The 16864-nt window shown below is 42.4% G+C and overlaps 1 protein-coding gene across 3 annotated transcripts in view; it reads right to left on the minus strand.

Annotated features, from left to right (window-relative positions):
* SNRPB2 (small nuclear ribonucleoprotein polypeptide B2) overlaps positions 1-16730 on the minus strand; it is a 21915-nt gene extending 5185 nt beyond the window's left edge. Inside the window, exons 1-4 of one of the 3 annotated variants that reach the window (XM_026653240.1) lie at positions 16652-16730; positions 15848-15935; positions 9817-9989; positions 5487-5627 (exon numbers count right to left, since the gene is read on the minus strand). In XM_026653240.1, the coding sequence (XP_026509025.1) occupies positions 5487-5627; positions 9817-9989; positions 15848-15911 (378 nt within the window). In that variant the 5' untranslated portion in view covers positions 15912-15935; positions 16652-16730. Of the gene's footprint in view, positions 1-5486; positions 5628-9816; positions 9990-15847; positions 15936-16583 lie in introns of all 3 variants that reach the window. The other 2 variants (XM_026653241.2, XM_026653242.1) reach the window with 2 other exon arrangements.
* Positions 16731-16864: the final 134 nt, after the last annotated feature.

The raw sequence follows: 16864 nt of genomic DNA on the forward strand, positions 1-16864 counted from the left end.
TGGACCGAAACCATTAGGCCTTTCATCCTGTCTGCTACTGCCAACAAGAGCTGCATAGATTTATGGAACAGTTTGGTTCTCTCAATGTAGAAGGCCATGGTGCGTCTCTCAATTTAAAAGGCCAGGAGACACCACTCCTCCATATTCTTGTGCAGTTTTGGGAAGAAAACAGGCAGGAAAATAGCCTGGTTACTATGAAACTGCGAGACCACCTTTGGGAGGAACGCTGGGTGGGGGCACAGTTGAACCTTGTCCTTAAAGGACACCATATACAGGGGTTCTGACATAAGGGTCCTGATTTCTGAGATCCTCCTGGCCGAGTAACTGCTACCAGGAAGGTGACCTTCCAGGAGAGATAAGACAGGGCACAATGCCAGCGGCTCAAAGGGCAGGCCCAGGAGTCTTGACAGGACCAGGTTTAGGGTGGGATAGGTTCACGAATTTGAGGGTAAAGTCTCCCTAATCCCCTGAATATGTGAATGGACATCTCATGTGAGAAGACCAACCTACCGTCCATGAGAGGATGGAAGGCTAAGATTGCTACTAGATGCGCCTTGACCGATGAAATAGCTAGGCTCCATTTCAGATAAAGCAGGTATTCTAGTACTGACGGGAGGAGTGACTGAGTTGGTGAGAGGCCTCATTGGGAAGACCACACCGAGAAACGATTCCACTTGGCTAGGTAAGTCACTGTAGTAGATGGTTTCCTACTACCTAGCAAGACCTGGTGGACTTGTTCTGAACAGGCCATCACTGCTGGATTCAACCATGGATCATCCATGCAGTCAGGTGGAGGGCCTTGAGGTTCAGGTGGAGCCAACAGCCATGATCTTGCAAGATCAGGTCTGGGAGGGGCAGGAGCAACAATAGGGTTGCTACTTACAGATCCAGTAGTGTGCCGAACCAGTGTTGGTGCGGCCATGCAGGGGCTAATAAGAATAACCCTTGCTTTCTCTCGCTTGACTTTCAGAAGGACCTTGTGTACCAGAGGAATGAGGGGGAAAATGCGTAGAACAGAAGCTTTGTCTACAGGAGTAGGAAGGCATCTGAGAGAGCACCTGGGCTGTGACCACGCAGAGAGCAAAACTGCTGACATTTCCTGTTCTGCTTGGTTGTGAACAGGTCTACATGAGGAAACACCTCAGCTGGAAGATGGATCTGGTTACGCCAGGGTGAAGAGACCACTCATGGTGAGAGGAGAAAGACCTGCTGAGATGATCTCCCAGAGTGTTCCAGGCTCCCGGAAGGTAGGAAGGTTCAAGGTGGATGGAGCGTTTCACGCAGAAGTCCCACAGACGAATGGCCTCTTGACAGGGTTGCGCAATGCACTCCTCTCTGTTGATGTAAAACGTGGCTGCCATGTTGTCCATGAGCACTCATAACTCTGCCTGCATTCTGGGGTAAGAACACCTGGCACACTAGGCGGGCCTCTCTGAGCTCTGACGTTTATATGCAAGGAGAACTCCTCCTGGGACCACAGGCCCTAAGGTGCTTGAGGTAAGCCCCCAAACTAGACTGGACATGTCCAAAATTAGGGATACTGCTGTTTGGGGAGTGACAAAGGTTTGAACACCCACACCCCCTGATCGGGGATCCCTCCACCAGTCGAGAGAGGCAAGGACTGGGGCAGGAATGGTAAGCACTGAGTCCAGCCAAACCTGAAGGGGTCTGATGCAAAGTCTTGCGTGCTGTACCACATAAATGCACGTGGCATGTGACCTAAAAGTTTGAGGCAAAAATGGGCTGTCATGACAGGGTTGGCCTTGACCTTTGATATCAGAGCCGACATTGTCTAGAAGCTAGCCTCTGGGAGGAAGACTCTGGCCTAGGCAGAATCGAGCACTGCACCGACAAACTCTATCCTCTGGATGGGGATGATGAGTTTACTTTTGCTCATTTATCAATAGGCCCAGGACTCTGAAGATAGGTTGGACCAAATTGATGCTGGCTTTCATCTGGGCCTTGGACCAACCAGTCATTGAGGCAAGGGTAGACTCAAATGCCTTGCCTTGAGAGGAAGGCTGCCATCGCCACCATGCATTTTCTGAAAACCCAAGGGACTGCCAACAGGCCAAAGGAAAGGCCAGTGAATTGGTAGTGGGTCTGGTTTACAATGAATCTGAGGAACCTTCTGTGGTCTCGGAAAATGAAGATGTGGAAATAAGTGTTTTTCAAATTGAGGGCAGTGTACCAGTCCCCTAGATCCGGAGGGCGGGGGGGAGAAGAAGGGCAGGGAGAAAAAGAAAGAGACATAAAGGAGGTCAGGGAAACCATGCAGAATCTCAGCTACCTGAGATAACTGTTGAGGCAACGCAGGTCTTGGATGGGTCGAAGACCACCTTTGGGATTAGGAAACAGCAGGAGTAAAATCCTTTCCCTCTCAAGTTCTGAGGCACCTCCTCTACAGCCGCTTCCCACAGGAGGGCTTGCACCTCCTGGACTAGAAGTTGCTCGTGAGAAGTGTCCCTGAAGAGGGATGAGTATGGGAGGGAGTGTGTGTGTGTGTGTGTGTGTGTGTAATAAAATTTCCTCCATCCTACTCAGCACTGAACAGTCCAAGATGAGGGACCATGCTGGACTGAAATAGGAGAGTCGGTCTGAAAACAAAGGGGGGGGGGGGGAAGAGAACAGGATCTGGTATGGGAACTGATATAATGCACTTGGGCACCCCTTCAAAAGTTCTGCTTGGGGCTTCATAGATATCTGTGCAATGAAGCTGAGGTGAAAGGGGGGCGCTTGCCTACGCTTATAAGCCCTGCTGTTTTTCTTAAATGGGTCTTGGTGAGGTGGCAGAGCCAAGAAGCAGACCAGTGGCTGAGGTCTGAAATGCTTCACTGAAGGTGTGGGGATTAGAGGCCCAGGAATCTGAGGGTAGCCCTGGAATCTTTCAGGCCATGGAGTTTTGCATCTGTTCGGAGAAGAGGGAAGTTCCCTCAAATAGAAGGTCCTGAATGGACTGCTGAACCTCCGGTGGCAGCCCCAAAGATTGGAGCCAAGAGCATCTTCTCATGACCACCACTGATGCCATTGTTTTGGCCGCCATATCAGTTGCATCTAGGGCAGCCTGGAGAGAGGCCCTGGCTATAGTCTTCCCTTCCTCCACCCTGGAACGCTTACCTGGACTCTTGGGGCAGCAACTCCTTGAATTCTGACTTGCAATCCCAGATGTTATAGTCATACCTGCCAAGCAAGGCCTGCTGATTGGAGATGTGGAGCAGTAATTCACCAGCAGAATAAACCTTTCTACCAAATAGGTCCAGCTTCTTTGAGTCCTTTGGCCTTCCTCTCCTTCTGCACTAACCACTCATGCAGGCTTAAGTCCTGAGCATCGGTATTGGGCTTGGTACCAGAGTGTACAAAGAAGGGGCCCTTCTCTCAGATGCTACCGAGTACAAACAGCTGAAAGGCAGTCCCAGTATCTGGGGGAAGCCCATGGATTCTACTGGACCCGCATAAACCACTGACCTCTGAGCCAGGCGGCTATAGGGGGCACGCGCACTGAGATCCAACAGGATGTAGGTCAAATACTGGTAACAGTTCCTTGGTTGGGTGCATGACTCTGACGATGTGTCAGCTTGGGGAGACCATGGGGTGGGAGTACCCCTTGCTTCCTCCAGCCAGCACCCATGGTTCAGGGATCAGTGCCAGAGAGGGGAAGTCTTCACCACCAAACAGCAGTTTCCCTCTGGGTCAGTACCAGAGGACCCGCTGCCAGGCAGGGGCCTAGGGAAACAGGCTCCTTTCTGCAAGATGATCTCACCGGTGTCGGAACTTGCCCCGCTGGGATTGGTGGTGCCATGGGAGTCATCAGGTCCCTAGCCGCTGGAAAGACCTCTGGGGTGGACAGCACCACAGTCCTGCTGGTGCCACAGTGTCTCCTCCCCCTCCCCCGGTGTTGGTGGATGGCCCTGCATCAGACTCAACGGACCCTGCGAGCAGGGCGGAGTTGATGGTGCCACTTGCAGAGCAGGGACAGAGGAGTAGCCTGATGTAGACTGCACTCCACTTTTGTCCCTCCTCAGCTCCAAGGAGCATCCCCTCTCGGACTACTGTTTCTTGTACTTCTTCCTCGGCACCAGTGAAGGGGAATGGTGCCGAGAAACAGGCTGTGGGAAGAGCATTCCGCACCGATGCCGAGGTACTCGGTGCCGAGTCCAACTGGCTCGACTCCTACCCCTGTCTAAGTGTGACTTCCATCAGGATGGACCTTAGTCTGGCCTCAGTGTCCCTTTCTGTACGAGGCTTGAACTGGCAGCAGACATGGCAATGCTCTCGCACATGAGCCTCTCACAGACACTTCAGACATCTGGAGTGCAGGTCGGTCACCAGCATGTGCTTGCCACAGGAGGCACAGGGTTTAAAGCCCAGAGACAGGGGCATGCCCGGTCCCAGGGGAAGAGGATGCCCCTGTAAACAACTATGGGACCTAACTTTATACACTACTACTAAACGAAATAAATTGAAGGTAACTAAACTTGCGAAGAAAGGAGGGTATAACAGCACCACTAGATGAACTCTTTGCCGAGGCAAGAGGAGATGTTCGAGCGACCGTCACGGGTGGTAAAAAGGAACTGAGAGGGTGCGGGGCCAGCTAGGCCCCTTATACGGACGCATGAATGCGCAGCCTCAGATGGCGCTAGAGCTGGCCCGATGGATACCATCAAGGGGAAAATCTGCAGCAACTACACACACACACACTTAACATGGAATGGACATGAGCAAGCACTCAAAGAACTGTTGCGTTAGAAAGGACACTCTAGAATTTGCGTTGGCATAAAAGGTCTAGGCTGCTCACCAAAAAAAACAAAACAAAATTATGAATGGTTACCCTTAAATTGTTTCACTTTTAAACTGATCAGTTTTCTAGTTTTAATATTTTTACAAAAATACTTGCAATTTAAGATTCTCTCTGGGATTTACAGTGAATAAACCAATGGATATTCACCAAAACAGAGGGAGTTGATACTTTCCAAAAAGGGAAGTTCACTGAACGTTTTCACAGTTTGAATACCTTAACATTGTGTTAGGGTGGAAAAAAGGTGAAAAAAAAAAAAAAAAAAAAAAAAAAAAAAAAAAACACAGTAACAGCTAATATTCTTTGCTGAAGAAAGGACAGACAGTGACAAATTGAGACTTCGTCCACTATGTGGATAGGCAAAATGAACAGATTCCAAAAAAGTTTGTCATTTTAGTAATGAATAAATTGAACCGGATTCTTAACACAGTTTGGGGGCCTTTGCACTCAAGATTCCTTGCAACTTTGTCTAATGATTAATATGAGTCCATTAAACTTTTACATTGAAACAAATCTGGCACAGTTTACAGGAAGCACATTAGTCTCTTACGTACATTCCCCCAAAATACAATCCTCCTTGTTAAAACTATAGGTAAATATCCCATTAAAGGAGTTTGTTCCATGCAGAAAAAACCCTTCAAACTTGTTCTAGAAGTCAGGAATCTTGTTTTGGTTTACACAGTCCACTTACCTGACCAAGCTTTTTATTTGCTGCATTAGCTGACTGCTCCAGAGATTTAGCCTTTTTCTTTTCTTTCCTCTTTTCCTTATCAGCAAATGTACCACGCATTTTGGAAATCACATCAGAATCTGTTTTTGCATACTGAATGCGCTGTTTAAACAAGAAGACAGAACATTTTATAGTTCATTATGTTGAACAGCTTGCACTAGCCTCATTAAAGCCCCAAATATCTAGCAGAACACTGGAATTTCTACAAGAATTTCTTATATTAAAAACTGTAATAGAAACTACCCACAGAATATGCTGAATTCACCAATTAATTCTGAGCACTCACTACAAAAGCGTCTTTTGTTTAAAACATGCAAAAGATAGAAGAGGTTGATGGAGGATGGTTAAATGACATGTTTTTAAATAAACACTTAAAGAGTATCCAAGAACGTTTATAAACTAGTCACAGCAGAACTTTAAGGGAACAAAAAAGAATAAGAATGAAATACAGGACAATTCTCTTTTATATGAAACCTACTATGCTACAATCAGTTCAAATTCATATCCCCAGGCATGGATTAGAGCAGTGGTTCTCAACCTATTTACCATTGTGGGCCACATCCAATACTACCTATATGGCCCTGAGGATGTCACAGGAGCCGCAGCTATGCTGACTAGGTTGCAGGCTGAGAACCACTGGATTAGAGCAACTGGAAGGAGATGGTCACTATGACATATAACTTTCTTTACTGCCAGTAATAAAGGAGAGGAAACTCTTGAGGCAGGAAACTAGCAGTAGAGACAGTAAAAGGGAGGCAAAACCACCACTAAGGATGCAAGACATTGAAAAGGTGCAAGAGAAAGGGGGCGTCAATAGCATTTTAGTGGAGAGATGGTTCATGTGATGACTGCATAGGAGAGAGGAAGTTATGTAGACCAGTTCCCATCCCATTCCTAATTACTGAACATCCCTATGGCAATTAAAGCAAGTACTTGGAAAAGTAATTATAAAAAATACTGGGGCTGTCAATTAATTGCTGTTAACTCACACGATTAACTAAAAAAAATTAATTGCGATTAATTGCAGTTTTAATTGCACTGTTAAACAATAGAATACCAATTGAAATGTATTAAATATTTTGGATGTTTTATTTTTTCTACCTTTTCATATATATTGTATTCTGTGTTCTAATTTAAATCAAAGTGTATATTATTTTTTATTACAAATATTTGCAATGTAAAAATGATAAACAAAAGAAATAGTATTTTTCAATTCACCTCATACAAGTACTGTAGTGCAATCTTTGTCATGAGAGTGCAACTTACAAAAGGTAGAATTTTTTTGTTACATAACTGCACTCAAAAACAAAACGTAAAACTTCAGAGCCTACAAGTCCACTCAGCCCTACTTCTTGTTTGTCTGAGCGATTGGCTGAACAAGTTTGTTTACATTTACAGGAAATAATGCTGCCCACTTCTTGTTTACAATGTCACCTGAAAGTGAGAATATGCATTCTCATGGCACTGTTGTAGCCAGCGTCGCAAGCTATTTACATGCCAAATGCACTAAAGATTCATATGTCCCTTCATGCTTCAACCACCATTCCAGGGGACATGCGTCCATGCTGATGATGGGTTCTGCTTGATAACAATCCAAAGCAGTGCGGACCGATGCATGTTCATTTTCATTATCTCAGTCAGATACCACCAGCAGAAGGTTGATTTTTCTTAGCGGTGGTTCGGGTTCTGTAGTTTCCGCATCCGAGTGTTGCTCTTTTAAAACTTCTGAAAGCATGCGCCACACCTTGTCCCTCTCAGAATCTGGAAGGCACTTCAGATTCTTAAACCTGGGTCGAGTGCTATAGCTATCTTTAGAAATCTCACACTGGTATCTTCTTTGCATTTTGTGAAATCTGCAGTGCAAGTGTTCTTAAAATAAACATGTGCTGGGTCATCATCCGAGACTGCTATAACACGAAATATATGGCGAAATGCGGGTAAAACAGAGCAGGGGACATAATTCTCCCCAAGGAGTTCAGTCACAAATTTAATTAACACATTTTTAACGCGTCTCATCAGCATGGAATCATGTCCTCTGGAATGGTGGCCAAAGCATGAAGGGGCATACAAATGTTTAGCATATCTGGCACGTAAATACCTTGTAATGTTGGCTACAAAAGTACATGCAAATAACTGTTCTCACTTTCTGGTGACATTGTAAATAAGAAGAGGGTAGTTAACTCAAGAGAGTAACACAAAACAAATTAATTAGATTAAAAAAATTAGTCATGATTACAGTTTTAATCGCACTGTTAAACAATAATCGAATACCAATTTACACATATTATAAATATTTTGGGATTTTTCTACATTTTCAAATATTTATTTCAATTACAACACAGAATACAAAGTGTACAGTGCCCACTTTATATTATTTTTTATTACAAATACTTTCACAGCAAGAAAGATAAAAAACAGAGAATTGAAAAATACCTCATACAAGTACTGGAGTGCAATCTCTATCTTGTAAGTTGCTCTTTCATATGTAGAATTTGTTTTTTTAAAAAAAAAAACTACACTCAAAAAACAAAACAATGTAAAACTTTAGCACCTAGAAGTCCACTCAGTCCTACTACTTGTTCAGCAATCGCTAAGACAAACAAGTTTGCTTACATTTACAGGAGATAATGCTGCCCAATTCTTATTTACAATGTCATCCGAAAGTGAGTACAGGCATTCGCACTACACTGTTGTAGCCAGAGTTGCAAGGTATTTACATGCCAAATATGCTCAACATCCGTATGCCCCTTCATGCTTCGACCACCATTCCACAGGACATGCTTCCATGCTGATGACACGCGTTAAAAATAATGTGTTAATTACATTTGTGACTGAACTCCATGGGGAATAATTGTATGTCTCCTGCTCCGTGGTTTTACCCACATTCTGCCATATATTTCATGTTATGGGTGGTCTCAGAGGATGACCCAGCATATGTTGTTCGATTTAAGAACACTTTGCGTTTTGTCAAATCTGCAGGGAGAGAAGGAACCAATAGGAGATTTCTAAAGATAGCAAGAGCATTCAACCCAAAGTTTAAGAATCTGAAGTGCCTTCCAAAATTTGAGAGGGATGAGGTGTGGAAAATACGGTCCAAAGTCTTAAAAGAGCAACACTCTGATGAAGAAATACAGAATCCGAACCACCAAAAAAGAAAAAGAAAATCAACCTTCTGCTGGCATCTGACTCAGATGATGAAAATGAACATGCGTTGGTCCACACGGCTTTGGATAGTTATTGAGCGGAACCCGTCATCAGCATTGAAGCATTTCTCAACACATGAATTTTTGAAGTGTTCAACTGAACAGGATGGATGAAGTATCTCTTTTAGATCTTTTATCTTTTTAGTTTGGAGAATTCAGAGATGTACCACAGGTGTCTAAGCATCTGTTTTTCTGCTAGACTATACAATTTCATAAATATCTGGCTATTCCCACACCATGCACAGATGAATTCTACTGGTTCTCTCCCCCATATGGAGAAGGTGGATGCAGTCAGAGTGGCAAGCTATTGCAAAGTGTTCCACACACAGCAAAGACAACTGTTTGTGTGTACTATATTAAAAATTTATCTGTACAGAGAGTTTCCTTGTTTGTGTGTTCCTCCACACTACAAAAAATGGATGGAAGACGCATGCAAATCAAGATTTCTAGGCTCACCAACATAGAAAAAAAGCGCTCTCTCACACACACAAAACCACTGAAGGACTCATGTGCATAGTTATACAATGTGCAAATACTTGTATCCAGCATTACCATCTTATACAAATTGTTCTGAACTTTATTTTGTAATACTGAAAATGTTACGCTCTTCAGGATTAGCAATATTTATTATGAAGTAGAAATATTATGACATAACATTGAACAATTAAGAATGCTTAACTTCAACATAAGTGAATGCAGCCAAATGTTATGGCATCACTACACAAACTTGACTTATACAAGACAAAAAACAAAAGGCAAACTGGAGGCATTTAAATGCCATACAATTTTACTCCACCACAGAAAAATTATTGAAAGCCTTCATTTAGAAAACATACAAAATTTAGACTTCTAATTTAAAAATGTAAAGTAGTATGATGTTGGAGTAAAGCAGTCTTATCTGAAAGTTACGCACATTGCCCCTCAAATATGCATGAATATATATGTTCACACAGAGAAAAAAATGACATCAATGAAAAATAAATAGCAGACACACCCTAGATAGAAAAATACAAAAGTCTGATTCCCAGTTGCAAAATACTGTACTGTCCTAGTGCCATTAAAAAAAAAAAAAAAAGAGAAAGACTTACCATGGGTTTGCCGTAAAATGGAAAACCTTGTAACTGTCTCAAAGCATTGGTGGATGATCCAAGTTCTTTAAATATGACAAAGGCCTGTCCTCTCATTTTCATCGTCTTTAAAGCCACAATGTCTACTACATGACCAAACTGTGAGAACAGCGCATACAAGGATCTCTTCAGTTCTGTTGAGAGCATAGAAAAGCCATTACTGCATATAGGTTGGATATGTCACTGTGCTTTTATAAAAGTTATCCTATCCTCAAACAACATGAAGTTACAACTCTGAAAAATACATATAACATGCTATTCTACTTTACTCATATAAAGTCAGAGCCAAAGCTATAAACCAAAGCCATAACACTCATATTAGGGTAATAAGTGATGTGAGTTTTTTTATTATTATTATTCATGATTCAAGCACATTATTAATTAAAATCAGGCAGGTGACAGCATTAAGAGATTTTTTCCATGTCTGTCTTGCTTAACCAGTTCTTTCAAGAATTAAATGTGAATTGGAATAGGCTTTCTGGATCATCAGCCCATCCCACTGAATTGTGACAGTCATTTTCATTATCTTAAGACAGTCTTAAAAGTAGGTGCAAAGTCTGGCCTTAAACATATCCAATTAACCTATGTTCATCCCTTTGCACTGAACACTTATTCTATTGCCTCACTGTTCTTATATTTAAGACACATACTTCAGTACTTTCACTCCATACATCTGAAGAAGTGCGGTTTTTTTTTACCCACGAAAGCTTATGCCCAAATAACTCTGTTAGTCTTTAAGGTGCCACCAGATTCCTTGTTGTTTTTTGTGGATACAGACTAACATGGCTACCCCCTGATACTTGAAACTTCAGCAACTGAAGTACATTCTTTTGTCATTGCTGAAGTCTGACAATATCAGTTCATCATGATTCTTTTTTTATGTTTTTCTTTTCAACTAAGGTAAACAAAAATTATCTGACATCAATCATATTACTTTAGGGACCATAACAAGTCATGCAAGAGAAGCTGGGAGAAAACATACTCTTAGAGACAATATCTGTAAGCACAGACCAAGAAATCAGATACATATGGCCATATAAATTGCTTTTTATGTGAAGATTCTCTTAAAGTTACGTCATGAAAGTCTCCTTTTAAAAGGAATGCTCTCCTGTACACTATGGTAATGGAAAGATGTAGGTATAAAAGCTGTATTCTAAATGCAATTTGCAGTTTTACCCTTCAAAGACTATAACCAAGTATTTTCCACAATGCCAACCTTCTGATTTATTGGGAATATAATGTGTGCTATAAATGAAAGCTATGCTTAATTTGCCCACTGGAACATTCAGACACACCATCATGTAATGTGCACTGTATAATATTGCAAGGTAACCCAAGAACCTCAATGTCAACTGGCAAGGAGGTACAAAGGATTACAAGAATCTCCTGATTCTGGTATGTATATTCTGATTCACTTAAGAATGTCACGTGGGGTCTCAAATGAAAGCCAGTGTCATGCTGGTCATCGATATCATTGTGCAAATATAGTTACCATGTGGGGGGGAGGGGGAGCAGAGAGAGAGAGAGACAGACACTGTGTGTCTCCACCCCAAATACACCAAAAAAATCTGTTACCTACAGCCAGGCACTCAGATACCACAGAATATGCTCCAAGAAAAGTCCAGGACATACATCTGAACACTCTCAGAACCGCCTTCACCAAACAAGGATGCTCCACCAGAGAAGCAGATAGCATCATATAAATGGACCACCCAAACACCCCAAGAGAATCTGCTTCAATACAGAATAAAACCGCCTCTGACTGTACACCCCTACTTGCCACCTACCACCTCACACTTGAACCCATACAGGGTATCAAACAACTACAACCCATACTTTATGGGAACCACATCCTGAAAAAACTTTTCTGAACCCTCCTCTTCAAGCTTATCATCAGAAACAAGCTCCCCACAAACAAGGACACACCAACTCAAAGCGGTACCAGACCCTGTCAGAGCAACAGATGCAAAACCTTCAGATGTACCTCCACTGCTAGAGTGATCAACACCCCCCACTACACACTTTTCAAGATCCATACGTCCTACATGTACCTATCACAACATGTGGTGTACCTTCTCTGGTGCACTAATTGCCTCAATAGCGACTATGTGGGTGAAGCTAGACAATCACTAGGCTCTTGAATGAACTCACACAGGAAAATGATAAAAGACAGAAACACCATGTCGCCTGTGGGTGAACACTTTGTGAAAACTCTGACCTTATCCTCAAAAGAAACCTGCACACTTTCAAAAGACAAGCCCGAGAGCTTAAATTCACAACTTTGCTAGACACTAAAAATCATGGACTGAATAGAGACAATGGATTGATGGCTTATTCCAACAATCTATAATCCACTAACAACTCCCCTACCTGCCTCCCCTTCTCTTTCTTTCCCCCCCCATGATTGGAGAGGTGCTAAAGAGTTATTTCACATTGAACAGTCTCTTGATATATGTTAACTGTTTACACTAAACCATCTGTTCCACCTTGTATTTAGCTGTGCCACTCTGAGGGCTTGTCTACATGTACGGTGCTACAGAGCTTTAGTGAAGATTCAACTACACTGACGTAAGAGCTTCTCCCGTCAGCGTAGTTAATCCACCTCACTGGTGGAGGCGATAGCTATGTCAACGGGAGACGCTCTTGATTTTTCACACCCTTGAGCAACATAGTTATACCAATATAGTAGGTCTGTAGTAAGGACCTGGCCTTAGTGAAGGTCTGGGAAATGTACAAGAGCTCTGGCAGGGCTTGAAAGCTTGTCTCTCTCACCAACAGCTCTAATAAAACATATTACTCACTCTCTTTGTTTCTCTAATATATCCAGGGACCGACACAGCTACATCATCACTGAATACAAATGAAGGATTGTAAGAAAGAATTTCAGAAAACTAAAAGGAAGAGAAACACAGTAGGGGCACAGAACCTTATCTGGAGGAACACGTCAAAGGTGTTTGCTTTATATTTGGGGCAGAAAAGAAGCCCATGCAGCCTTCATTGAGAAAGAAAAAGAACAGTACTCTTGCTCTATGAAAAAGGGGTCTCAAGTAGAGTTGGCTAAAAATGCTGGAGAGAATCCTGCGTGAGATCAGTTTCTTTAGATAAGAGAGTAACTTGTTAGTCTCTAGAAAGCATGTCATGATTTTGTTTTATAAGTAACCATTTGTTTCCAATATTCTTACTATTACTCAAATTTGTTCTTTGATAATAAACATTCTTTTTTTTCACTAGAAGTATATCTAAGGCAGGGGTTCTCAAACTGGGGATTATGAAGTGGGGGTTTGCGAGCTATCAGCCTCCACCCCCCAAACCCTGCTATGTCTCCAGCATTTATAATAGTGTTAAATATCTTTTTTAAAGTGTTTTTAATTTATGAGGGGGGTCACACTCAGAGGCTTGCTGTGTGAAAGGGGTCACCAGTGCAAAAAAGTTTGAGAACCACTGATCTAAGGTGTTAAGCAAAGTGATGGTTTTCTGTTGAATTTTACAAGCTGGGATGTACTGTTCCCTGGGGAATAGCAGGCCTGGTCATTTTGTGAGTGTTCAATGGATAAGAGGCTAGACCGGGGTAGTCTATTTTTTGTCAAGGTCCAAATTTCTTGGTCAAGATATAGTCAAGTCCAGACTCCAGAATTTAAAAAAAAAAAAAAAGAAAAAAAAAAAACCACACAACAATAAGTAAATAAAAAGATTTTTTGAGTCCGTTCAAAAGCATCTGGTGGTCTGGATTTGGCCCACAGTCCATCTATTGACTACCCCGGGCTAGACACTGCAGGGAACACTCCAAGGACTTGGGGGTGGTGTGTGCCTATAGCTACACATACAGAGAGAGCAAGGCCTTCACGGTGGGCAGGGGGGTTGGCGGAGGCACTAGAAGTTAGTGCTTGTGCTGCCAGAGGCAGTTGGTTTCAGGGAGCTGAGCCACAGCAAGCCCAAACAAGACTGCTTCACGCTAAGGGCAGGTAATGGTTAGGTGCCTCACAACCCGGGGTATTTCTTGCGCGAGAATGCTACATGCTCAGGTCTGAGACATTATTAATTCAAACCTTTATTTGAACCTAAAGTATGCCTTTTGATTACAATTACTATTAAAGAAAAAACAGACATACAGAAAAACAAAATGGCCAGTTTCCTTCTGGGGCACAGGCAATCACAATGGATTTCTCCTATGAAGCTCTGTCTATCGCTTACAATCTCCAACATATTATACATATCCAAATTACATATTCATTAGTTCTCTTCCAATCATCATAAAGTGTTTGACTATCACATATCTTATGCAACTCATACAATATGCATGTGTAAACTGGCATAACTTTTGCCGTCCTTGCTATTTTCATGTTATTTCTCTTTTCTAATTAGTTAATTACCACTTCTCACACACTGGTGACCAGGGATCCTAGTTTTCCAGTGATTAAAAAAAGTTCTCCAATTAAAAAAAAAAAGAGTAATCTGTGTTTTTCCATAGATAAAATGAAACACTGAACTTTAGTTTTCATAGCCACAATATATATAGGTATCAGTTGAACACAATGTTTTATTGATATATTTACAATTTTTAAGCTGACAGCCAGAGGCCCGCTGCCCGGGGCTGACAGCCAAAGCCCTACCTATTGTCCGATTGAATTGGTACTGGGGCAAGATCCAATAATCAGGGTTCCACTGAGTATGTTTTTATTTATTTATTTTTTTTACAAAATGTAAAAACTAAAAATTCTCTGTAAAAAACACAAATTATGTGGTTTTCAGTGGCAAGCAGACTTCTAAGATCTCTGCTGATCATGCATGCTTGACCAGACCACTTTTACCCTTTACTTGATATTAAGGATTGTTTCTCTAACTGTCCCCATTGTCCTGTTTCTCTAGTTTTTCCTACTTGGCTTTCCTGACATACATCAATTTGTTCAATATCCCATTGGGAGATTTAAGAATCATGGAGACTTGGAAACAATGTACCTTACTATATAGTGCAATGTACCTTACTATATAGTGTTTGTTTGAGGGTTTTTTGTTTTTTTTTTTTAAATCCACTCTCTGATCCTCGCATTACTGTGGGGCAAACTTTGGGACTCAATTTTCACAGACATTTAGAGCACCACTTTACAGCAGTATTAAATTTGAATGTATACTGGTAACTAGTTACACTGCTTGCTATCAACTCTAAAATACTTTTAGTTTCATTTACATTTTTATACCAATACACATCTCCATATGGAGGATCCCAAAACACATCACCTGGCTGCCAGGTTCCATTAGATAGAAACCCAGGTGGTATCCAATTACCACTGTTATTTCACTGGGTTTAGTTACACAATAATTCCACATTGTTTACATCCCAGCAGGGAGTGTGCATATGAAAAAAGAACCACCACCACTTTTGGAAAACCACATCCAGAACACCACCAGAGGCTGATCCGATAACCCACTACTCATAAGTACTGCAGTATCAATAAAGTCAGTAGAATCACTTGTATTATGAAGGACTATTCATGTAAGTACGGGTAGGCAAGACTGAAGCCATGAGTCGCAATCTGAAGAGAAACGTAAGATTCAGTGGGACTACCCACAACAACTAAATTACTCATATTCATAAGGGTTTGTAGAATTGGACCGTAAGATGATAAACAGAAGAAAGCCAGAAAGTTTAAAAAAACAAAGCCAAACCACCCAAATATGCATTAAGACTTACACTTCGTTCTGAAGTTACCAATTTTAACTCCTTCCCCATTGGCAGTAGTTAAGCATAGAGATCTTAATTTATATTTTCTGACTGCTTTGGTTGTAATTATTTATTTGTATTACAGTAGTACCTAGAGATCAAAACAGATTGGGATTCCATTGGGCTAGGCATAGCACAAATGTGCTGACGTTACAAGATTGCTAATGACATTTTATGTCTAGATTATACTTCTAGAAGATAGAATAGTATATTTTTACTGAGATAGTTTTCCCAACACACTGAAGAAAAATATGAACTTTAAATTATTCATACCGTCTTTTTTAATGTTGTCATTTATATTATTGATGTAAATGGTATGGTTTGGTCTGATATCCATCTTCTAACTTGCTTATACAACAGCCTAGAAAAAGAGAAACAAGCACAATGTGTTAAAAATGCTTACATTTATGAAGATGAATTCATAATAATAATTGAGTTTTTGTTTAGGTCAAACAGGTGATGCCTGGATCAGGCTATATAAAACAGGATCAAAACTGTCTCACTCAACAGTGAAAAGGAAGCACTTTCTATCACACAGGTTTTAAAACTACACACTTTTCATATACTAACAAAGGTCCATCACCTCTGAAGGTACAAAAAGATATAGCCTACTATAGGGGCCCAAGTCACTGAAAAAGCACTAAACTCTGTGTGGGCAGGAGTTGTACCATGATCATCCCCACAGAGCTCTTTCACTGCCTTTTTAATCAATAACGCTTTGAAATGTTTATGGTCCCTATCGCCTCGTATATAAACATCGATACCCCCCACTGCACCATACAGCCAGCCCCTCCAACCGCAGCCCCCTCATACACCGACCACAGCCAGACCCTCCAAGTGCAGCCCGCCCCTCCTGCCCCCCTCCCTCACGTGCCCAGCTGCCCCAAACCCGGTTCTGGGGAATTCACAGCTCGTGGCTATTTTGGGCCAATCCCAACCGCGGCTAGGTGAGCCCGCCCGCAGAAGCAGGCGCAGCGCTCCTGTCCCCAGAGGGGAGAGCCCCAGATACCTCCCCGGACACAGGCACCGGGTCCCCCGCGCCGCATCTCCCAGTAGAGGAGCAGACGGGGGACAAACCCTTTCCTCACCCGGCTCCACTCGCCGCCCGCGCGCCTTCCCACCGTTCCCAGCGCCGCACTCCGCGCCCTGACACGTGATCTCACGTAATCAGGCAAAAGAGTCGAGCTCATGCACAATCGACATATCGCGCACCCAATCATCGATGCGCTCTTCTCCCTCTTCCTTCCTCCCCCATCGCACGTGTGCGTCTTAACAGGGGCGGGGCGGGAG

This window comes from Terrapene carolina, unplaced genomic scaffold (assembly GCF_002925995.2).
Source record: "Terrapene carolina triunguis isolate 2854851 unplaced genomic scaffold, T_m_triunguis-2.0 Scaffold132, whole genome shotgun sequence".
Taxonomy (NCBI): domain Eukaryota; kingdom Metazoa; phylum Chordata; order Testudines; family Emydidae; genus Terrapene; species Terrapene triunguis.